This window comes from Rana temporaria, chromosome 2, assembly GCF_905171775.1.
Source record: "Rana temporaria chromosome 2, aRanTem1.1, whole genome shotgun sequence".
Classification (NCBI taxonomy): Eukaryota; Metazoa; Chordata; class Amphibia; order Anura; family Ranidae; genus Rana; species Rana temporaria.
Window position 1 is genome coordinate 254,416,801 of NC_053490.1, and position 25,633 is coordinate 254,442,433.

Consider the following 25,633-nt stretch of genomic DNA (forward strand, 5'->3'; position numbering starts at 1 on the left):
AACTTCCCCAAAAGAAGGACCTAAAAAAAAAAAACAAGGGGAGTTTTGGCACCTTTCACCTGTAACCGCCCCTGAAAGTTTATTAACCCAAATCTGAAAAGGAATTCTTCTCAATTCTCCATTCTCAAAAAAAAAAAAAAAGGAGAAAATACCAAAAACACAGGGGCCCAAAAAAAAAAAAAAAAAACACAAACGGGCGCCAAAAAGAGAAGGAGAGCGAGACTGGCATATCCTTTCTTCCCCTTTTTTTTAGGATATGGATTATAAGTTGATATATGTGACTCCCTCCTACTTGGAGGCTATTGATAATACAATTTTCTCTCTTCTAGAGAACAAGGGGGACGCTCTACCCTGTTGCTCCCAAAAAAAAAAAAAAAAAAAGAAAAATATTTCTCTTCTCTCTTCTTTTCCTTTGTCCGTCATTCTATCTCTTGGGCTTATGGCCTATGTCCACTCTCTGTCCATCTCTTTCCCTCTGTTTATCTAGCGTCTCTTTCCCCTGGACCTGGTAGCTCCAACCAATTAGGGACATCTACTGGCGTTGATCTCAAAAATTCAAACAGTGCTGGGAGCTGATAGGGCTCCCTTAAATTGAAAGTTCTTCCTTCTCTTTTTATATTTAAGGATAACGGATAGCCCCAACTGTATACCGCATCTTGACTACGTATGTGTTCCAGTAGTGGTCTTAGCAACCGACGTCTTGCTTTGGTTTGCCAGCACAGATCAGGGAATAACTGTATGTTCACCCCTTCCCATAACACCTTTCCTTCTTTCCATGCCTCTCTAAGAATTTCTTCTTTTATTCTGAAGAAATGTATCCGACATAGTACATCACGGGGGCTAGTCTGTTCGGGGTTCCAAGATGTAGGGATCCTATGAATCCTATCCAGCTCCATTGGGGATTCTGGATTTTTTTTTAAGATTTTATTGAGGATAGATAAGACCGCTTCCCTAATGGCCATGCCTTCAAAACTTTCAGGGATCCCTTTTATACGTACGTTATTCCTCCTACTTCTGTTATCTGCCTCTTCAGCTTTTAACTGTAATCTGATCATTTGTTGTTGCTGCTTGCCACATTTCTCCTCAAGGGCTGCCAACCTACCATCCACCACCCCTTGCTGACTCTCCAAGATACACATTTTCTGTTCACCCATCACCACTTTTGCACGGACCTCCTCCATCTCTTCCTTCAAAGTATTGGTGATAACCGATAACATTTTCTGAATATCTTCCTTAGTCGGGAGAGCCTGGATGAGCCTGCTTAGCTGACTAATATCCGGTGTCGCTTCTATCCCATGTGTATTCCTTGTGTCACCGAGGGTCTGTGTATCACGCTGCACTCCCCCCTCCTCTCGTGGGTATGCATTTACTTTAGCCATTGCAAAACTTGTATTGCTATTACCCCCCTTAACTGCTAAGATAGGTGGTGCAGCAAGTATAGTTACAGGTGTAGTAGCAGGTATAGTTAGTACGGAAGGTGTCTCTGTTAGTGTTAGTGTCTTTGCTGTCAATAGCTCTGCAGATGTCTCTGTAGATTCTATTATAAATCCCCCTGACCTCCTTGATGCTTCTGGTATGTTAGGAAATATAGATAAAGCCGACAACAATACCTCAGCCGTGCGTTGGGGGGGCTCACTCGTCCGCTCCGTCAGCTCTGCTGTCCTCTGGCCCTCAAGGGATATGGGGATACTTCTTGTCCCGTCCTGGACCTCCAGCCTAGGTATAGCCCCTCCCGCTTTATCTGCTGGGGCAATCAATGCCGTCAGGCTTGTTCCTACTAGCGGCTTTTGTGCACCGCTCACCTTTCCTGTCGCCGCTGTAGCTGTAGTAGTAGCTGAGGTATCCGACGCTAGTCTCTCTGCGGCGTCTTGTCGGATGCTTTCTGTTAGGGACTCCCTCCTCGTAGCGTGTCCTCTACGTGCGTCCTCCTGCTTCGCGTCGCTCCTCTTCACCGTCATATACCGGGTGATATATGAATGGCTAGGCACAGACCCTCCCGCACTTCCCGCACTTCTCACAGTGCTCTTTCCTCTCCGTGGCATCGGATGCAGCGTCCGCTGCGTCTACTGCTGGTTGTACGCTCCCTTCTGTAGAACAGAGAGGGCGGGTGAATATGGGCCTATTTGCAGCTCTCCTGTCCAGGTACACCACGGACCTTCGCTAGGCTCTCCTTCTCTGCGCTCACTCCTCCATGCTCACTTCACTTCCCCCCCGGAAACGGAAGTCTCGTCTCGCACTCGCGAAATGGGATGGGCTCAATGACATATTGACGTCGGCAAAGTGGTTGTAGAATCCTGACTAGACGTCATATGACGTCCTCAGGATTCTGAGCCGCTGCGCGCCGATCGTTGTTGCAGGGTGTCAGTCTGACACCCCGCAACACCGATCAAGGTAAAGAGTCTCTCACGGAGACTCTTTACCACATGATCAGCCGTGTCCAATCACGGCTGATCACGATGTAAATAGGAAAAGCCGGTAATCGGCTTTTCCTCACTCGCGTCTGTTAGACGCGAGTAGAGGAGACCTGATCGGCTGCTCCTGTGACAGGGGGGGGTTTGTGCTGATCGATCATCAGCACAGCCCCCCCCCCCCCCGAGGATGCCCACTGGACCACCAGGGATGGACCACAAGTGAAAAAAAAAAAAAAAAAAAAAAAAAAAAAAGGATGCCACCCTAGACCACCAGGGATGAGGAGGACACACAAAATGGATGCCAATCAGTGCCGCAATGGATGACACAGTGCCCACAATGGGCATCACTGTTTGGCAGGCATTGTTTGGCACTGATTGGCATCCATTAGTACAACACATACAATAGTGCCCATCTTTGCCCATCCGTGGCACCTATCAGTGCCCATCCATGCTGCCTATCAGTGCCCATCCGTGCCGCTTAGCCGTGCCCATCCATGCCGCCTATCCGTGCCCAGCTGTGCCGCCCCTCTGTGCCCATATGGGCCACCTATCTGTGCCCATCCGTGCCGCCTATCCAAGCCCATCCATGCCGCCTATCAGTGCCGCATATTAGTGCCCATCAATGCCACCACATCAGTGCCGCCTTATCAGTGCCCATCAGTGAAGGAGAAAACGTACTTATTTACAATGTTTTATAACAAACAAAAAAATACATATTTTTTCAAAATTTTCGGTCATTTTTTTGCAGAAAATAAATATCACAGAGGTGATCAAATACCGCCAAAAGAAAGCTCTATTTGTGGGTACAAAATGATAAAAATGTAGTTTGGGTACAGTGTAGCATGACCGCGCAATTGTCATTCAAAGTGCAACAGCACTGAAAGCTAAAAATTGGTCTGGGCAGGAAGGTGTATACGTGCCCTGTATGGAAGTGGTTAAATTAACCGTGACCCCATGTAAATGAAGGGCCGAATGAACGGCGCATGCGCGCGCATGCTCAGAATCACGATGCATATACTCCCTAAGATACGACGGCTCAATGCCTAGGACGTGAACGTAACCTATGACCAGCCCCATTCATGTAAGACTTACGTAAACAACGTAAAATACAACGGCTGTTCCCTGGTCCATACCCTAACATGACTTACACCTGCTTTAGGTGGAATAACTTTACGTCGGATGTACGCCTTGCGTAAACGGCGTAGATTACAGCGACGGGAGCAAGTACGTTCGTGAATCGGCGTATCTCGGTCATTTGCATATTCGACGCGTAAATCAATGGAAGCGCCCCTTGCGGCCAGCGTAAATATGCGCCTAAGATACAACGGCGTATGAGACTTACGTCGGTCGTATGAAGCCAAAATAAAAGCGTATCTTGTTTGCTGAATAAGGCGCATAGATACGACGGCGCATCCGTGGACTTACGCGGCGTATCAGAAGATACGTCGGCGTAAGTCCTTTCTGAATACGGGCCAAGGTCTCAATAGCAACTAGGTACCAAGAAGGCAGCTATAAAATTCTGAGCAGATGGTATAGAACTCCAGAAGTATTAAAGCGTATATACCTACAGACCTCGAATCTCTGTTGGCGATGTCAAGAGACTGGGCCAGATTCATGAACAATGGTGCAGATTTGCACCGGCGTGGTGCATCATTTTTAGACTACACCGGTCCAGCGCGGAGAGGCAGTTAGGTGATTCAAGAAACTTTTTTTGTCTACGATGCCCCAGCGGGGCGGATTTTAGACGGCGTAAGGCGGGGTAAGGCCAACTGGGAGTCAACCTATGCTAATGAAGTGCCGACCGTGGCGCAGGGGTCACGCCGGGGCGCATCTTAGACCGCACATGCTCAGTGACATCCAGGGGTAAATGCCCTAATCTGCACATGCTCAGAACTGCGCCCCGGCGTGATCCCTGAGCTACGCCGACCCACTACCAAAGCCCAGTCCATGAATCAGCCCAGACTTCCGCCCTGCAGGTGCAAATGTACTGAAGCTTTTTTTTTTCTAAGCTAGGTCGTTTGCATTGTGGTGGGGCAGTTATGGCTGATGAGGAATCCTCAGGTGGGCGGATGACCAATTTCAGCCCAGAGGAGAGGGTTGTAATTATTGAGGGCCTCTCCCAACATGGGGACCGCCTCTATGTGTTGTCCAGCAAGTGTTGTTGCTCAGTTCGTTTGTAACGCTGCTGCTTTAGCTGCTCTCCAGCTGACCTCTGCAAGTTTGGTGCAAAGTTACCCCTGCTTTTATGAGGTGTAACTTTGCACTGGAAATTTCAGCTCCGCTCACCGGGAGTAGCCTGCGCCGGTCAAGCTTAAGTTGATGAATCGGCCCAAAAACCTCATTTGCATATTTAAAACACAAAAACCATGGCCGCGCCAGATCCGACCAGCGTAAATCTGCGCCAACGCCGCGCCGGCGTGGAAAGGTTACACCGAGGCGATGAAGTCTATTTGGAGGCGTAATCTGGTTCTCTGGGTAAGGGGCAGCGATCCGCCGGCGCAAATCTGCACTTACGCCGTGCATCTACCAAAACAACAGTGTAAGTGCTTCATGAATCTGGCCCACTGTTGGCACTATGATACACATTTTCTGGGAATGTCCAAAAATAAAGAATTTTTGGCAAATGGTTTCAGAAACAATAGAAGAAATGATCGGTGTGTCACTTGGAGATAATCCAGCTGCCTTCCTGCTTTTGATATTCCTCTGTCCGCGGAAAAATATAAAAATTCATTGCTGAGACATTTGTTGTCGATGGCAATAGTATGCATTCCCGCTCTCTGGAAAAGTAATGTCTCCCCAAGCAAAGCACAATGGATGGCAAAAATATCAGAAGTCCAATTAATTGAAAATCTTACGATGAGTATGAAAGAGCAGGAAGACAAGTATCGGCAGACCTGGGCTCTCTACGTCGCATACAGGGAGCGGGCGAGGTAGGGGAGGAGAGAGGGGGCGGAGGGAGGAACCAACAGGAGGGGAGGATTTAGGGAGAGGAGGAGTGGGAAGGAGAGGATGGGAGAGAGAAGGGGAAATTTTTGCTCTCTTTTTTTTTTTTTTTCAACTATTCTAAGATTAAACCGACATTCTCTGTTTATTTCTTTCTTGGGGAGGAGGGAAGTACGTAGTGGAAGGGTTAGAAGGATAGTCAAATTTCAAGGATATAATGAAGGATAGAATTAAACTAATATAAGGTTAAAGAAAAAGTAGTAACAGGAGATAGGAGAAATGAAATGTGTCTAAGAGAAAAATAAGCAGAATGTATGCATAATAATGGTTTATTTGTAAAGATGTATTATGACTATCTTTGTGAAAAAAAAAAAAATTATAATAAAAAATTGAAAAAAAAAAAAAGAAACTAGACAAAGCTAGTTCCCGAGTAATGGGGCAAATCTGGCTTGCTTCACCAGGATAGGAAGGTCTTGAGGACAAGAGCCTATTTAGCGAGAACGCACGGGGCCTTAAGCCAGTTTATAAATGTCACTACAGGGCCAGGGGGCAGCAGTGCCTGTCTCCTCTTCAGAACGATTTACAGGGTTTTTATTCCCCCCTGTTCCTTATACATAAAATACAGGTGGTTGGAGGCTGGTGATAGACCTGAAAAGGCTCAACAGATACATCTATCTCGAGAGCGTCAAGATGGAGTCACTACAAATGATCATCCAAGCCATACAACCAGGGGATTGGTTAATATCAATAGATCTGCAGGATGCTTAACCTCATATTCTTATCCTACCATCTTTCCAAAAATATCTAAGGGTCATGTCCACCTACAATTCCAGGCTCTGCCCTTTGACCTGTGCACCTCCCCTTGAGTATTCACAAAGGTGTTGATATCGGTCCTTGCCCCTCTAAGAGAGAGGAGACTAAGGATTTACCACTATCTGGACGATATTCTCTTGCTGCAAACAACCTGAATCAGTTTATAGCACACAGGAACATACTTCTGCAGTCACTGGCGGAACTAGTATGGTTGATAAATCACGGGAAAGCCAGCTAACACCAACACAGCACATGATTTATTTAGGGGCAATGTTCAATACATGCCAGGGCACAGTATCGTTACCTCAACCGAAGATGAGAGGGGCATCATTCAAAGAATGTCCAAGATCATGCAAAAGTCTCTTCTAACAGCATCACAGTGCCTAAGCCTCATAGGCACGATGTCCTCTTATATACCTTTAGTCCTGTGGTCTCACTGCAATCTGAGACACTTCCAGACAGGATTCATAGCACAGTGGAGGAGGCAGCAACTCTCTTAAACAATTCTATTGACGACACTGATACGCAGGGGCCTGCACTGGTGGATGAATCCAGATAACCTCTCCAGTTCCCATCATTTTGGTTCCCGCTCATGGACCATAATTACGTCTGCTGAAAGCAGACAGGGGTTAGGTGCCCATTGCAAAGAATTCAGTATATAGGGAATATGGTATTTTTCCCACCAGAGGAATAGTATGCAACGTCCTAGAGATAAGAGCGGCAATCCTAGCTTTAACCTCATTAACACACTCAATAAGTTAAGGTGCCAATATGGCACTACTATAATAGAGCCTATTAGGCATATGTGATAATATATATATAAGGAGACAATTTTTTATCGGCGCATGGGAGACCGTCTTTCACCACAGTTTTGGGTGGTGGTGGGCGTCTCTTTTTCACGGCAGGCAATATTGCCACATTTTTGTGGCACTTTGGCCTTTGATGTTGTTTTGCGTTGGTGGGCTTTTTCTGCATGACGTTCCTCCATTCTTAATGGGGGAATGCCGTGCAGGTTTGGCCCTGAAGGTTCCACTTGCACTCCCCTCCCCGTTCTTTTTTCTCCCCCCTTTTTTTGGACATTTGTTCCCTCTTTTTTCTAACATATTATATTAACTTTCCACTAATATACTATATGGATACTTCTTGTATCCTTAATGTATGTTTCCACGTTTCTGTGCCAGTGTGTCCAGCCTGTATGGATTTTGATGTGCGATGGCAATCGCTTTTGGGATGGGCAGATTTGCACGGTCATATTAAGTGCCTGCTATACATCTATTGTTGTGTCTCTGGTGGGTTTTATATATAATTTTCCACCAGTAGAGGGCGCTGTCCCTCTATTTACGGGCATTTGGTCTATGATTTCCGGCGTCAACAAAGGGCCGAGATGTGTTTTCTCATAGCACTCTGCTCGGGCTCTGTATTTTTGGCCAAGGAAACAAAAAAGGGAAGCGCCACCTAAGTGCAATATGTCAGATATTATGTTTAATCTCAAAGGAAATGCACAATTACAAAACAGGCTCATCAGGGTCTCATGATGCGTGATGCGGTCCAGTCTCAGGTCCATCTAGATCCACGGATCTGCAGGAAGGGAGAGAAATCCATCCTGTGGCCACCAGGAAACAGCCAGGTTCAGTGTGGATGATGACGTTACCAGAGAGCGGGACCAGGGAGAGCACCGGAAGGAAGACGAGACTATAAACAACAGGCTACGTGCTCGGAGACAGGCTGCTTCCACAGGCCTATAGTCTCACCTTCCTTCCGGTGCTCTCCCTGGTCACCCTTTTGGTTTTGGTTACGGTTCTAGGATCAGCATTAGAGTACCCACGATCCTTTTGGGCAGCTTCCTGAAAGCCTGCCCAGCCAGGTGGGAAAGGCTCTAATGAGGAGTATCCCTGGCACCACTGAGACAGGATTGTCTGAAAGGGCCAACAACCCCAATCCGCTTGTTTGGGTACTTGAGTTTGTGACAAAACACCAGCTGCACAAAACTGCTTTTCTTGGGCTGGCAATCAACTTACACCACACCCTGGTCAAAGCTCCCTAGGGCCTAGGATGTGTGAGTTGCCCACTTTGGTTAGGCACATCTTCCCTTTCTGGTGAGAGGCAGCGCTTTAAGAACTGGGTTCCCCCACAAGTAGACCACAGCTTTGGACCTGTAGAGCACCTGGCAGTGACATACGCTGCACCACATACAAGGTGTGATGCCTGTATGCCTGGTCCAATGTTGATGCAACCTTACAAGCCTGCCCTGCTCCCATCTTTGCAGAAGTTCAGCCATAAAGCTAGAGGGTACTGATCCAACAAGCTGACACCCTTTGTCACGGTGGCCTGGTGCAGCCTGCAATTTTTCTTGATGGGAGTTTTTACTGTTCTCCAACTACCAATAGTCTTTCACACAGAGAGATGCATCCATCACCTAAGGACGATAACAGGATAAAACTGAGGCTTGTATAGTGGGGGGAGTTATGTGAGGGGAGTGTTAAAGCTTTGAGTGGTTTTTCCAGTGTTTAATTGCCTAAAGGAGTGACATATATCTAGTTATGATTTAAAAACTTGTGTTCCGTACTGTAAAAAAAGTTGTGGGCAAATGTGACATCATGATATGAATCTGGCTTATTACATATTGTACTGGTCTGTAGCCCCTTTATTTTCTTAGTAATCTATAATGTCTTTATCCATTAAGCAGCATAGTGATGCAACCCTATTCATGTAGATTCATGCATAGCTTTAAAAAAAAAAAAAATACTAAGAAATTATTTCAATTGACATGTTAGACTATTCTAGGAGGAAGTGTTATTGTCATAAAAATTCTTCATCATGCAGCCCTAATCTACCCGTTGAATAAATCTGTCGACACAAACAACAACCTTTTGAAAAAGCTTACTGACTATGGTTTAAATACTTTGAGTTACTGACAGGATCAAGTATACAGTAAAGTTGGAGGGAAATCATAATTCAAAGTATGGAAGTCAGGGGACTGTCATTTTAAAATAAGCAGTTGCAGCCACCATTTTTCTCTTAGTGGCAGATTTTCTTCAAAATACTAGGAAGTGTTGCCTCAGGTAACCAGATTCTAGCTAACCTTTTTATTTTTAGTTGATAAAAGAAGTTAAGTGCAAGCACCTGATTCGTAGCTGCTGGCCATACCTTCAATTTCACTTTTCTCTTTTTTAGAAGACAGATCTATTATTATTGCAAAAACACATGTAGCACAATAAACTGACCATGCCATATCTGATCACCGTTTGACTGTGTTCATCATCAATACACATCACTACTTGTTTAAAGTGAGATCAAATAAACACCATCCACAATGCCAATTTTATTTTTACCAAAAACACCAGGAACTTCATTCACAGGAAAGGTGTGAGGGCAGCATGAATACTACAAGACAAAACCTGTATGAAAATGATGAGTTGATATTAATGAATCTTCCAAGTAGACATGACATGTCTTTTGCAGATCATGGATCGAATAGTAATTTTATAAAGCTGCAATAGTTGTATGTAAATTAATTTGCTCCTGAAAATAATCAGGTTTGTGCTTTAAATATACGGTTTTGTGGTACGAATAGCCAGTAAAACATAATTTATTAAGATTAGACCCACTCAGCATTTAACGGTAGATATGTTCAAAGCCAAAGATGTGGTTATTACCCTAATACTAGGAAAAATGCTGTACAGTATTACCTTTGTAAACCACTCAGAAATAGGCACCCTAACTGTAGTTTTGTCATCATACTGGCGGCTGATTTCTGATTGGCTGCCGTTACTCTGCATTATAATATTAAATAAGCCAAAACAGATCACGTGCATAACACAGCTAATTCAGAAAGTGACAAACGGGAGCACTGAATACTGATATGTTCTACTTGCTGGACATGTAGCTTTTTATATATAAAAAGTACTCAAGCAGGCAAAACATTGACAGGTTGCATATTAAAACTGTATGTGAACAGGAAAGGAAAAAATGTTGTATGACCTAAATATGGTTGAGATGTAACACGTAAAAAAAATATTATAAAGATACAAATTGTTAACACTTTTCACTGTTGAGGAATCAAAGACTCTAATACCAAAAATTAAGAGTATACTGCTTCAGACAAAAGTGACATTCAAATCCGGAGCCAGGGTAGAAAGTGACTTGGTACTTGGTGCTGCTCTCTGATGAGGCATTTGGCAATATTTTTTAGTCCTGGAGGATTTGACTTTAAAACGACGACACAAAAAAAGGCACCCTGAAAAGGCGTTCTCAGACGAGAAAATATTTTAAAATCCATGTGGCAAGAGGAGACAAGCATTGTGTATTTTCTTTTTAAATAATAATTCTTTTCTGCAAGGCATTAATACTGCATTTCGTTAGATTGGCTCAGGTTTCAGTTTCTCTGCTAGGAAATCATTGACAAAACTCTCCACAATCTCTGGAGTGATCTCCTCCACATCCATGACATACTTTGCTCTCGCAGACATGTCCAGTATGGTAAGCAGAGGGGCAGCTTCTGGGAGGTTTGTGAAATCCCGAAGGGAGTCCGTCATGTCATCCTGAAACAACAAAGAATCACAACATTTACTTTGAGGATCTTTGGGGGGGAAAAAAAAAGACCCGTCAGACTTATCTAGGAGGAAAAATAATAAGGAATATCAATATATTTGTATAAAACTAATAGCGAATATGCAAGATGCATGTAATTTACTTTGATACTGTTGACCTTTCATGAAAATAAACAATAGTTGAATGTGTAACAAATATGTATTAAAGGGATCTATCCTGAAATGTAAGCACTTCATTACTACGTTATAATGGGAAGACTTCTACATCGCGGCTCTATTCTGGGAGTATGTCCATGGACGTCTTCCTGGGGTGTGCATAAGGCGCACTCTGTGATCACTGTGTCCTTTGGACACTGCTAATTACAGATCCGGGTGTCCCATCACAGTTGATCACAATGTAAATAGACTTGTATGTTATTGGCATTGCTTTCCTCACATGCTGTCACAGCGTGAAAATTAGAGCTGCTAACCAGCAAGTGTGACAGGGGACCTGTACACAGATAACCAGGGCACTGATCATCAGTGAAGGAGACAATTTACTTATTTGCAAAAAAAATTTTTTTTAGCCTCGTTTAAAAATAGTATTGATTAAATACCACCAAAAGAAAGCTCTATTTGTGTGGAAAAAATGATAAAAATGTCATATGGGTACATTGTTGCATGACCGAAGGAAGGGGGTGAAAGTGCTTGGTATTGACATGGTTAAAGCCTAACTCTAGGTTTTGTGTTACTTTCATTTATTTGTATCCCCTGCTTGCTGTTTGCCAGTCCACAGGCACATCAGGGATCATCGGGCAGGGGGACAGGCTGTGGCGGGTTTTTTATGCAGCGTCTTCCGTGTCCTCTTTCCTTCTGAGATCTTAGCAGCTTCTGCCATACATCTCCTCCCCTCCTCTTAGGCATCTAATAGGATTGCCTAACTTTTCAGCCAATCAGGAAACGGGTAACACACCGGCGCTTCCCGATTGGCAGAGAGGCGATTCAATATTAGAAAAGCAAATATTGGTTTGCTTCTCTAACACATCCGGGTGGACTCCAAGTGAAATGCTCTGCGTCTACCCCATTAGAGCCTATGGCTCTAATCAGGTGCTTCAAAAATACACCCCCGCCACTGTAATTCAGGCACCCGGCGTCCGAAAAGGGTCCGGACGCCTGAATAGGGGTGTCAGCCATGGATAGATTCATCTTATGCATGAATATATACATTATTCATAGAGGGGGGTGGCGAGGATAGAGGGGGTGGCGCCCGTGTGCCCTTAATGGACAGGCCGCCACTGACTGTCGGTGGTCCCTACATTTTTAGACTGAGCACAAGGAATTCATTTATAAATTCTAGTTCTAATGTTCAAAGTATATTTTTCATATATTCAGCGTCATTCCTGAAATCAAAAGTAAAACTAATAGATTTTGCTATTACATTGTAAAAAATTCACTAAATGCAATAGGTGTAAATGGCAAATGCTGCTGAAATGCTGACACTTAGCACAGTGACAGCAGCCTGTTAAGCCTGATTTGGCAGTTTTCAGTTATTAAATAAGGCGGTTATTGTTAATAGGGTATTACTGCTGTAAAGTCAGGCACAAAAAAAGAAAAAAAAAAAAAAAAACCCTAGCTCTTTTCTTATAGCTAAACCTGCCTAGGCCAGTATAAAAGCTTAGCAGTCATGCACTGTATGTGGTATGCATGGAAATGGACACAGACCATTTATAATGTCAGACACATGACTACCTTTCTACTGGTTTCTCTATTGCAAGGAGAAAATAAAAGTAATGACTAGTTTCACTTAGTGAGTAAAAGAACGTTCATCTTTATTCTGCCTTTTCAATAGAATTACATGCTCACTTGAACTGCCTAGTGACCAAGTAGAGTACACAATTATTGATTTATTGGTACAAAGGTGTCAGCAGCACTGTACAAAATAAAGACATTCAAGACCTATAAAAAAAATCAATCTACCAAATAAAGCATCCCCAACAATTAGACATGCAGTTCTGTTTCTCTTCACTAGAGGGTACCAGCCACCCTGCTCTGCAGCTATACAAGGGGCAGTGCCAGGACAGTACTCTGAAAGCTGAGAACATGGTGAGAGACAGAGAACAGGAAATTCCAGGATAAAGTACGTAGATATACAGACAACACCTCTACGGGGGATGTAACGGGCCTTGTGCCAATTCAAATGCCAGATTTAAATACAGAATTGCTTTGTACAAATTTTATGTTTTATTCTGTCTGCACTGCAGAAAGATGCCGAGGAGGGTCATAAAGTGCTTGAACATTAGAAAAGGGATTCTATGGTAAAATATAAGAAAACAAGGGATGTATTCTGCAAAGCAGCATGCTTTCTTACTACCATGCATCCGGAAATTATTCACAGCACTTCACTTTCTTCACATTTTGTTATGTTACAGCCTTATTCCAAAATGGATTAAATTCATTATTTTCCTCAAAATTCTACAAACAATACCCCATAATGACAATGAATAACAAAGTTTGTTTGAAACCTTTGCAAATGTATTAACAAAAAAAAAAAAAAATACCATGTACATAAGTATTCACAGCCTTTGCTCAATACTTTGTTGAAGCACCTTTGGCACCAATTACAGCCCCAAGTCTTTTTTAGTATGATGTTACAAGCTTGGCACGCCTATTTTTGGGCAGTTTCCTCTCAATCTTTTTTGCAGGACCTCTCAAACTTCCATCAGGTTGGATGGGGCATGCCAGATCTCTCCAGAGATGTTCAATCGGGTTCAAGTCTGGGCCACTCAAGGACATTCACAGAGTTGTCCCATAGCCACTCGTGTTATCTTGGCTGTGTGCTTAGGTTTTTTTTTTTACCGTTGTCAGATGAACCTCCGCTCCAGTATGAGTTCCAGAGTGCTTTGGAGCAGGTCTTTATCGAGGATGTGTCTGTACATTGCTGCATTCATCTTTCCCTCAATCCGGACTAGTCTCCAGGTTCCTGACAATTAAAAACATCCCCACAGCATGATGCTGCCACCACCATGTTTCACTGTAAGGATGGTATTAGCCAGATGATGAGCGGTGCCTGGTTTCCTTCAGACATGACGCTTGCCATTCAGGCCAAAGAGTTCAATCTTTGTTTCATCAGACCAGAGAATTTTGTTTCTCATGGTCCGAGACACCTTCAGGTGCCTTTTGGCAAGCTCCAGGCGGGCTGTCATGTGCCTTTTACTGAGGAGTGCCACTCTACCATACAGGCCTCATTGGTGGAGTGCTTCAGAGATGGTTGTTCTTCTGGAAGGCTCTCTCTGGAGCTCTGTCAGTGCCCATTGGGTTCTTGGTCTCCTCCCTGACTAAGGCCCTTCTCCCCCGATCGCTCAGTTTGGCTGGGCGGCTCTAGGAAGAGTCCTGGTGGTTCCAACTTCCATTTAAAGATGATGGAGGCCACAGTGCTCATTGGGACTTTCAATGCTGCAGACATTTTTCTGCATCTTTCCCCAGATCTGTGCCATGATACAATCCTGGCTCGGAGGTCTACAGGCAATTGCTTGGACTTCATGGCTTGGTTTGTGCTCTGTTTACTGTGTGACCTTATATAGTCAGGTGTGCTTTTCCAAATCATGTCCAATCAACTGAATTTACCACAGGTGGACTACAATCAAGTTGTAGAAACATCTCAAGGATGATCAGTGGAACCAGGATGCACTTGAGCTTGATTTTGGAGCGTCATGGCAAAGGCTGTGAATACTTATGTACTTGTGATTATTTTTATAAATTTGCAAAGATTTCAAAACAAACTTCTTTCATGTTGTCATTATGGGGTATTGTTAGTAGAACTAAGAGGAAAATAATGAATTTAATCTATTCTGGAATAGTGCTGTAACATGCCAAAATGTGGAAAATGTGGAAAAAGTGAAGCGCTGTGAATACTTTGCAGATGCATTGTATATATCTATCTCAATATAATCCTTACTGTGAGCATCCTCTGACGTCTGTTTTTTCAACAAGGATTACGATTTGGTGCCAGGCAACATAGATGTAATGAGTGAGTAAAGCAAAACTTTCTCTGTTAATCCTCGTACACACGCACGGTTTTCTCGCCAAGAACCAGCAAGAAAACTGCTGGCAGAGCTTTTTTGCCAAGTAAACCGTGCGTGTGTACGAGGCTTTGAGGTTTCTCGTCAAGGAAACTGCCCAGAATCTAGACGAGAAAAATATAGAACCTGTTCTCTATTTTCTCGTCGTGAGATTCTCTGCAGTGTTTTCCTGCCGAGAAACCCGAGCATGTGTATACTTACCTCTCCATGGAAACCCGTGCATGCTCGAAATGATTTTGACGCATGCGCGATAGCTTCCAAGGCATAGGTAGGGTGAAGCAAGATGGCGGCGACTGCATCGAATGTGACGAGCGTATGCTCGTTGTAGTCGATGATGTCACTTTGTTCATGCCATTCAAAAAAACAGCGGTTCTTTTGAATGGCCCGTGTGTACACTTGGCCGGCAAGAGAATCTTGCCAAGAATTTTGTCAGTTTTTTTCCCCCCGACGAGATTCTGGGCCGTGTTTACAGGGCTTCAGAGAGACAAACACTACCAGCTTCCAAAAGTTGTAATATGCAGCATTTTGGGCAGAATACAGGAAGCAATATCCCTACACACACATTGCAGGGCTGTAACTCTAACCCAGTGAATTCTCTTCTGCTTAGCAGTGCTCTGCATATTTTCTGCACTTAAAGGAGTTGTAAAGGCAGAATGTTTTTTTCATCTTAATGCATTCTGAATGGACACACGGAGCTGCAGCTCGGCTCAGGTGCCCCCATAGCAGGCTATTTGCTGTGGGGGAACTCGACAGGAGGGAGGGGCCATGAGAGCAGAGGAGGGACCTGAGAAAAGGAGGATCTAGGCTGCCCTGTGCAAAACTACTACACAGAGCAGGCAAGTGTAAAATGTTTGTTGTGGGTATATAATTAAATAATGAGGCACTAATAATGTTCAGTGAAAACCACGAATGGCTGTAAAAAATTGGAGCGAATACAATGTCATGATCTTCCAACACTGACAAGTAACACAAATAGTAGAAAAAACATAAATAGCAAGCTATATAAGTGATATAATCCAAACATCAAAAAGTAGAATGCTCCGATATATACGGTAACGTCTAGTTCTTCAACTACGAGTGCTCTATGGGAAGGTGGCCACTCACCAGAGATGTTTGACTCCTTTTTACAGGATGGTCAAAAAGCGCTTTTGGGATACCAAATTGATTCCACTGTCAGCATAATTCCACTCCACTGGCCTGGTAAAGTTTGGTTCACACTTGTGTGGGTGGTTCCTGCTGTACGTCTGCACCTGTTCCCGCAGCAGTAATCACTCGCAAAAAAAAACACAAGAGATGCGAACGGGTGCCAATAATCCGAATGGCAAAAGAGCATGCTGGAAATTGCTGAAGCTACTTCTCGCACTTGGCACTGCACTTGCAGGCTGTTATTTAAAAAATGGAGCAGGGACCTTTTCCTTGCATTTTTAGGAGTTATGGCAGTCCATACAAATGAACATGGCTTACAGGACCACACAAGTGTGAACCAGACCTAAAGGGCTCATGCCCATAGGGGTAAAAAAAACACCTCTTTTCTAGGTGTTTTGCTATTTTTTTTAGCCTGTAAAAGCACCTGTACATTAGTCTATGTGTCCATGCACCCATAAGCATTTATAGCAGGAATAATGGGCCAAATCCTCAAAAGGGATACGCAGGCGGAACTGCTGTTCAGCCTGCGTATCCCTGTGCCTATCTTTGGAACTGATCCTCAGAAGCAGTTTTCCAAAGATAGGCAGAAGATCTGACATCTGTAAGACACTTACACTGTCAGATCTTAGGATGCAGTACCGCATCCGCCGCTGGGGGCATTTCGCATTGAAATGCCGCTTTGCGTATGCAAATGAGGACTTACGGAGATCCACAAAGCTTTTCAGCTTTGTTTTTTCTGCGTAAGTTTACGTTTGCATACGTAAAATTAGGGCTGCTTTTACAAAGTGTAAACTGTTTACACCTTGTAAAAACAGACCTTTTTTTCGATCGCCGCAATTTTTTTTAAATTTTGAATTTTATTTTTCGTCGCGCAACTTTTTTTTTACCCGACGCAACTTTATTGTCCCGTCGCAATCCGCAAAGCCCGACGTAACGTAATTTCGCGCGCTGCCCGTCGGGAAAATGACGTCACGAGCATGCGCAGTACGGTCGGCGCGGGAGCGCGCCTCATTTAAATTGTCATCGCCCCCTGCAGAAGAGGACCGCCTTGCGCCGGAGACATTTAAGTTACACGGCCGAAAATTTCTAGGTAAGTGCTTTGTGGATCGGGCACTTAGGTAGAAATTTTCCGCCAGTGTAACTTAAATGGTAAAAATTACGTTATGCCCGCTGGCTGAGGATTTGGCCCAATGTGTCTAAAAACATGCCTACACCCTAGATGCATTTAGCGTTCATTCATTCCAATGGCCAGAATAAATGATTGGAATAATAAATGGAATCCATAAATGGTCAAATACGTTTCTAAAAACAGTTTCATAATAATAATAAAAAAAAAAGATAAAAATAATCTGTTGCCCCATTTTATTTAGGTTAGTGCTAAGGGATTATTTATTCCGATACTGCCAAAAAGGCAAATTGTGTAATGCCCTGTATACACGATAGGTTAATCCGATAAAAACAGTCTGATGGATTTTTTCATCAGATATCCGATGAAGCTGACTTTCATCAGTCTTGCCTAACATGGCTGCATTTGGGGACACATTGAAAAAAAAGTATCGGTATTCGTAATACGTAAAAAAAAAAAAAAACTAACCATTTTTTTTTTATGTCCACTGAACGATTTATCGGTCATTACATGATGGCACTATCGTTTGCGCTCACGAACGAACTTTCGTTTTTCGAAAGTTCGTTCGGACGATTTTTCGTGGAGTGTATGGCCAGCATAAGAAAATGTCAGGGAAGACCTACTAGAACAGCTGAACTTTATCTTTTGTTAATCAGAGGCACTTTAAATAATGGCAGGTGTGTACTGACTCATATTTAACATCAGTTTGAATGTGATTGCTTAATTCTGAACACAGCTATATTCCCAGTTATGAGGGTGTGCACACTTATGCAACTACATTTTTTTTTTTTTTTTTTTTACCTCCCCCACCCATAAAAGATTTCAGTTTGTTGTTCAACCAAGTTGTACAGTTTATAGGTCACATTACAAGGTGGAAAATGTTCTGAAATTATTTATCTTTGTCTAATTTTTTTTCTTTACAGAAACCTGACATTTTAGCAGGGGTGTGTAGACTTTTTATATCCATTGTATGTACTTGGCGTAACATCATCTTAACAAACAATTGGGTATTATATTGTGTTTTTGTTCATTACAAAACTTGTGTTTGAAAAACCTTTGCGCATATATCACGTTACATAAAAATAGACAACGCCCAACATTTTATTCTCTAAGGCAGCGATATGCAATTAGCGGACCTCCAGCTGTTGCAAAACTACAAGTCCCATCATGCCTCTGCCTCTGGGTGTCAATGTCAGTCTATGCCTAATGGGACTTGTAGTTCTGCAACAGCTGGAGGTCCACTAATTGCATATCCCTGCTCTAGGGCTCTGCTTAAAAAAATATATACTATTTGGAGATTCAAAGTAGTTTTCATGTAGGAGAGGAATGTCAGAATTGGTCCAGACTGGAAGTGGTTAAGGACACATTTACACATGTGCATTGCGGTAATGCACTGTACCTGTGATGGCATTTAGATGACACCTGTGCTGTAATGCACCGCAACAAACAATGCTATGCTGTACTGTGCGGCAAAAAAATGAAGCACTCAAATTTTCATGCAATGAAGCCAAGTTATATTAAATGAGCTGCTAACACAGTGTGCCATTGTGTGAATGGGCCCTAAGCTTGTTGAAATATTTTTAACACTTTTTAATATTTACAAACTGAAGATGAAAGATGAACACAGTTTACCCTACAATTATATGCGTTGTTTGCTATGCTTTTTTCCTTTCTTCCATGCTGCTAAAAGCTATTTTACAGATGTTATAAAAAGCCAGTAGCAGAAGGTTGAAGTAGGTAGTACTGGATAGCTGTTCACATTGGTATTTTTGAAAGTTATTAAACATAGCTGGTTGCACTCTTCGGTGCATTAGTTGTGCGCAAACTCTGGCAGTGAACCAAATTTTAGTTATCGTAAAGGATGTGTTATTTATGCTGGTGCTTGTTGGGTAGTGCAGGGTCATTAGTCAGCAAGTAATATGTTTTGGAGGGCGTATGCTAAATATAATAGGGGAATTCAAAATACTATATGTAGAACACTGTACGAGCATGGAAAAGAAAATCTTTGTGATAAAGTGCTGGTGCTTCTCCCAAATTAAAAAATGGTAAGCAAATTCCTCCAAGCCTGTGCAGCTTCCTTTCCTGGAGTAAGATTTAAAGCCCAGGACACCACGATTATTACTCTGCTTGTGCCAACGAATATATGATAGTTTGAAAAACAAAAAGTAACAGCAATATAACTTTAAACTCTACATTTTGGAATCAAGTGTCTTCACAGTGAAATATGAAAATATTTCACGTATTCAGCCAAGAAACTGTAGAATATAGTAATTACTGGTGACAATCACAAGCTTTAGCCTGACAGAGATGAAGTGAGGACACTGATGAGGAAGCTAGGCCCCCCGTTACTCACATTGCCTAGCAGAGCAGATTGCTGTGTAATCCTGAAATGACATATAATGTGCTCCTCCTATATTTTTTTTTCACAATCATTTCTCTGCAGTTGGATTGCACTGTTGAAAAGAAACAGATGTGAAAACTAATACAAAAATCATTCTTTTCCTGACTGAATAGCATGATAGATTACATGCATTGAAAAGGAAAGCAGATTCTTTTGCGCACAGCAGGTTTACAGTACTTCCAGTCCTGAACACACCTCTTGTCTGCAGAAGTCTTCTATTTCAACTTTAAGATATCAACTGATTTACAGCCATTCGTATTACTTATTTCATGAAACTGGGCAAATTGTGAAAAGGCTTGACACACAGTGGGCTTGATTTATTAAGGACCTGTTGACAACATAACGCAGTGTGTGTTGAGGTGCGTTGCGTTAAGCAGCCCATTTCAAAATGAATAGGCTGTCGACGTACAAAAAAAAAAAAAAGGTCCCATGTGATTTTTTAGAAGTAGGGAAAAACAAAGCATATGCATCTGCTGATTGTGGTGAACTAGAACACAAGTGCATTTCAGTGTACTGTAGATGTTCATTGGGGTTCAATAAACAATAGGGATTGACCGATACCATCGATTTTTGGTGCCGATACGATACCAATATTTCGGCAACCTCTCAGGCCGATAGCCTGTACATTTAAAAAAAAAAAAATCGGCCTTACCAATAATCTTTCGATCACTACTTCACATATACATTAGAACGTGGATGATGATGTAGGTTATAACATTATATAGTGCAAATGAGCTCTACAAAAATACAGCATGTTCATTTTTTCCGCTTCCATTTATGCTTTCCCATTTTGTCCAAGAATCAAACAGAACCACCTTTGTTTAGAGTTTGACGTTATTCAGAATATATAGCATTTGTTCACTAAGGCCATATTTTCAAGCTGGTATTGCAATGTTAAAGACATTTTAGATTTAGATTTTTTTAAATAAATGCAATTAAAAATTTGCAATATATCCCATTAGCACTGACCGTACGCACATATGCAGCCTCGGCTTTAAGGGGTTATACTGGGATGATGCATGCAACTACATGCATCAACCTGGTACTGTTTTATAGTGGGCTTTTCAGGGATAACAACCGATGTGGCTAAAACCCCCCCCGCCACCCAGGGGCGGACTGACAACTCATGGGGCCCCCGGGCAATAGAAGATTATGGGGCCCCCGGGCTTACAGATGGCCACCATGCCAGGAGGCAGTGCAGAGGCGGGGCAGCTAAAATCTCGGGATTTTCACATCAAAAGCATGTTGGTTTCGGACACATCAGGGACAGATGTAAAAAAAAAATGTTTTACATATTGTCCCTGGTTTTACTGAGCCTGGCAACCCTGATGGGGCCCCTTAGTGGCATGGGGCCCTCGGGCAGTGCCTGAGTGCCTCAATGGTCAGTCCGCCCCTGCCGCCACCTTACACCGCTCTTCCCAGGCCTCCTGTCCCAACGGGAGACCTGGGCCCCGATCTGGCACTTCCGCCGGCTAGCGTGGGACTGGAAGGAAGCCTGAAACGGCTTCAGTCCAGTCTCCCTCTTGGGAAAAAAAGGAAGCAACGTCACTTCCGGTTTACTCAGCTGCCAATGGCGCCGTTCTTAAAAAAATTACAGTATTCAGAATCGCAGTTTTTGGCAATCTGAAGTGCAAAGAAGGGATTTGGGGTAATTTAGCCCTCCCATTCCCTCCATAAAGAGTACCTGTCACCACCTATTACTGTCACAAGGGATTTTTACATTCCTTGTGACAGCAATAAAAGTGATACATTTTTTTTCTTCAAAAGTGACAATGTAAAAAAAATAATAAAAAATAATAATATTTTTTTTAAAGCGCCCCCGTCCCCGCGAGCTCATGCTGCAAAAAATGCACATGCAAGTCGCGCCCGCATATGTAAACAATGTTCAAATCACACATGTGAGATATTGTCGCGATTGTCAATGCAAGAGCAATAATTCTAGCACTAGACCTCCTCTGTAACTCTAACCTGGTTACTGAGATTTTTAGGTACCGTAGTTTGTCGCCATTCCAAAAGAGTGTGCAATTTCAAAGCATGACGTGTTAGGTATCTATTTAATCCGCTTAACATCATCTTTCACATTATATAAAAAAATTGGGCCAACTTTACTGTTTATTTTATTTTTTTTAATTCATGAAAGTGTATTTTTTCCTAAAAAAAATGCGTTTGAAAGACCGCTGCAATACAGTGTGACATAGAATATTGCAACGATCGCCATTTTTTTTCTCTAGATTCTCTGGTAAAAAAAATATATATAAATGTTTGGGGGTAATTTTCTATCAAAAAATACAGATTTTTAACTTGTAGGTAACAAATGTCAGAAATAGGCTTAGGCATGAAAGGGTTATAAAATTGTACACCAAAGGCGTAGTGGATTTGGATCAAAATCTGTCTGGTTCAGAAGGGATTGGACAAATTTAGACCTATGTACAGAGGAGTTTGTACTGAAGGGGAGGATGTATCAATTGACTTCTGTGCAACTGCCCCTTCAGATTTTAGCTGCTCAATCAGCACTGCAGGCTTTAGGCTGCAACGCTGATCAGTGTACAGGACGGAAGTCTCCTAGCTGTCAAAATACAATAGCTCAGTGGGAGGATTCCCCCATCTACGCTGAGTGTGGATGGGAGAATCAGGTCAGTTTTTGCATTAAACCTGCTGGTTTAACGAAAAAACCTGACCCATCTATGGCCAGCTTTACATACTAAAATTACTCTGCCCATTTTCTTTCTTTTTTAACAGAAAACATTATATTAAAGGTTTGCTCAGAGACAATACAATTCTTGGCAGTACAACGAAAGAGAAAAATATAAAAAAGTATCAGATTAGTTACAAATAGAGTTAAGAGTAAGTTTATCATGGCATATACAACACCATGGTAATATAATTTAAAGCAGAACTCCGCGAAAAAAACTTTTTTCCATGTCCTTGTTGCTGATCTCCTACCATTACCAACTATGCCATCCATGTTCTTCTGCAACAGCCTGTTGATCTTGCTGCCCAGTGATATCCTGTTTGTAAGACGGCTGGCTGCTATGCCTCCTGTACTCCCAGCCAGTGTTCTTGTCACTTCCCACTTGTAGTTCTCTAAAGCGAGCAGGGATTTCAATTTCCGTCTTTGCTTACTGTAGTGGACGGAGGGGGTCTCACAGTCCCCCGGTCTGTACCACAAATGGAGGTGGTCTCCTCCTTTGCTCCCTGCCAGCATGTCAGTGACCGCCCCCAATCTGCCCCCCCCCCCCCCCCCGCCATCTCTCACTGCAGAACGGGGATCGTTACTAAACATCAGCAGAGTGAGAGAGCGGAGATCTCAGGCTGTGACAGATATTGTATCTTGTATTTGAAACACTGATCACCATAACGTCCTGCCTCCTGGGCTGGCATTGGACCAAAGTGCTGTCAATTACAATACTGGTCCGGGAGGTGGGGCCATATGGCAATTGGTGTTTCAAATACAATATACAAGATCTGTCACAGCTGGAGATCTCCGCTCTGTCACTCGGCTGATGTTTGGTTATGATCCCCTGTTTTGCACTTATGGGCATAGATCGGACCGCACCGGTTGGGCACAGATGAGACCGCACCGGTTGGGCACAGATGAGACCGCACCGGTTGGGCACAGATGAGACCGCACCGGTTTGACACAGATGAGACCGCACCGGTTGGGCACAGATGAGACCGCACCGGTTGGGCACAGATGAGACCGCACTGATATTGAAGTTTGAGATTTACATACGTTAGAGGGTTTCACCATTATTGTGTTATTGATTAGTAAGTTAGTGCTGCACTTTTTTGTTTTTTTCTCATGTCGACATTTACTTGTGCTGCATGCCAAATTAAAGCAGCATGGCCCAGATCTTTTTCTGTGTTGTGGCTACACCATACAAACACTGACTGCTGTTAGAAAGATCTCAACGCTACAGCAGGAAGAGGAATATTTCTAATACTGAATTACAGAAGAGTACAGTGTGTACAATATATTATGGGATGTATCTACAGTTCAGTAATGATTACATAAAGTAAATAAGGGCAATACTTTTATCTCCAGCTGTGGCTGGAGGGCAGAGAACACAAACATACTTTGCATTTCTAAGGCTGTAACCTACCTATGCTGCTGTGTGTTACCGAGTAGTGTGGCTGGCTGGCTGCAGAACGAGGGGGGGACGGGACGGGGACGTGATTTATGTTGAAGTGGGCTTGTTTACATTTAACATGTACAGGCCTAGTGTACCCTCCCACATTCTAATTCCTGAAGCACAATGGCAGTTTGATTATAGTGTACGAGAGAGGAGAGGATATGATATAATCACTGTTCTAACAGCTTCTCCTTGGCAGAATACATACTGCATTTTTTGAACTACAGAAAATTTTATTAAATTGGGCTTTTCTCTTCAATGGTAAGGATTTTCACAAATGTAATAACCGTTTAGTGGGGTGTGTGTGTGTGTGTGGGGGGTACTAATTGGGATTTTTTTTTTATCTGCTTTAACACCTTCCCTACCGAGTCATTGTAAAATGACGTCGGCGGGAACCCTTCCTCCTTCAGAGTGGACGTCATATGACGTCCTTGCATTCCTGGGCGGCTAGGGGGCGCACACGCCACGGGCAGCACGCACACGCGCCCCCGCCGCATTGCTCGGGACCCTGTGCGCGTGCCCGCGATGTCCGCCGAGCACCCGCGATTGCCCGCAATCATGGCAGGACCATGGATCTGTGTATGTAAACACACAGATCCATGTCCTATCAGTGGTGAGGAGACCGATGTGTGTTCCCAGTACAGAGGAACACACATCGATCTCCTCCCCTTGTGAGTCCCCCTCCCCCTACAGTTAGAACACACTTTGTGGAACATATTTAACCCCTTCAGTGCCCCCTAGTGTTAATCCCTTCCCTGCCAGTCACATTTACACAGTAATCAGTGCAGTTTTATGGCACTAATCGCTGTGTTATTGTGAATGGTCCCAAAAATGTGTCAAAAGTGTCCCATATGTCCGCCGCAATGTCACGGTCACGCCATTACTAGTACAAAAATAAAAATGCCATAATTCTATTCCCTATTTTGTAGATGCTAGAACTTTTGCGCAAACCGATCAAATACGGTTATTGCTATTTTTTTACCAAAAATATGTAGAAGAATACGTATCGGTCTAAACTTTTTTTTTTTTTTTAAAACTATGATATTTATTAAATCAAAAAGTAAAAGATAGTGTTTTTTTTAAAAAAATTGTCACTCTTTTGTTTATAGCGCAAAAAACAAAAAACGCAGAGGTGATCAAATACCACCAAAAGAAAGCTCTAGTTGTGGGAAAAGAAAGGCGCCAATTTTGTTTGGGAGCCACGTCGCATGACCGCGCAATTGTCATTCAAAGTGCGACAGCGCTGAAAACTAAAAATTGGTTTGGGCAGGAAGGGGGTGAAAATGCCCTGTATGGAAGTGGTTAAGGAAGGAGGGAGGACTCAAAAAGGAAAGAGGCATGGTAAAAGAGGGGGGGGGAGGGGGTGCGGATTGGAAAGGCAGTAAGGGGGGAGCAACAGGGAAGGAGAGGAAGAGAAACAATAGGGGAAGGGAGAGGACCAACAACAAGCTCCCAAAGTTCATCCAAACCGGTGTGTCCATATGCATCTATCCAGGTAGACCACAGCTTGTTAGATTTACTGAGACAATTTCTACTTTCAAAGGTAATTTTATAGAGGGAGAAGACCAAATCACTGGTCTTACTCCATGTAGCCACCATTAGCGACGTAGCAGATATCCAATGCAGTAAGAGATCTCTTCTTACATATGTAGCGCTACCCCCTCAGGAGCCACTGGTTAGATTTGGGATCGGCATAATTATGTTACCTCTGTGATGTGTCTAGGGATGAGGATGATGAGTAGTGATGGAATGTCCAGACAACGGGGTGACGTTTTCAATGCTTTTATTTGTGGCCCAACACGACCAACAATCAACTTGATTGAAGTAGATAGGACAGATGGGTGAAAGGAGAGAACTTTGCAGATTCAGGCCTATAGATAAATGGAAGCAGTCCTGCTTCTAGTAGCAACCCTTACTTCGTCGCCACTCCAGCCGGAGTGGGTATAGTGCCCCCGGACAGGTCCCTCTCACAGGCCTGGCGGCCGGAGTGTCACTACAACTTCTGGGAAGGAACAAGTCTCTGCCACCGACTTGACTCTAGTAAAATTTAGA

The 25,633-nt window shown here is 43.2% G+C and overlaps 1 protein-coding gene across 1 annotated transcript in view; it reads right to left on the reverse strand.

Moving 5' to 3' along the window:
• Nucleotides 1-9,469: 9,469 nt before the first annotated feature.
• NXN (nucleoredoxin) overlaps nt 9,470-25,633 on the reverse strand; it is a 157,473-nt gene continuing 141,309 nt past the window's right edge. The window contains exon 8 of the mRNA XM_040336786.1: nt 9,470-10,708. Coding sequence (XP_040192720.1) covers nt 10,526-10,708 — 183 coding nt within the window. The 3' untranslated portion in view covers nt 9,470-10,525. The remainder of the gene's footprint in view (nt 10,709-25,633) is intronic.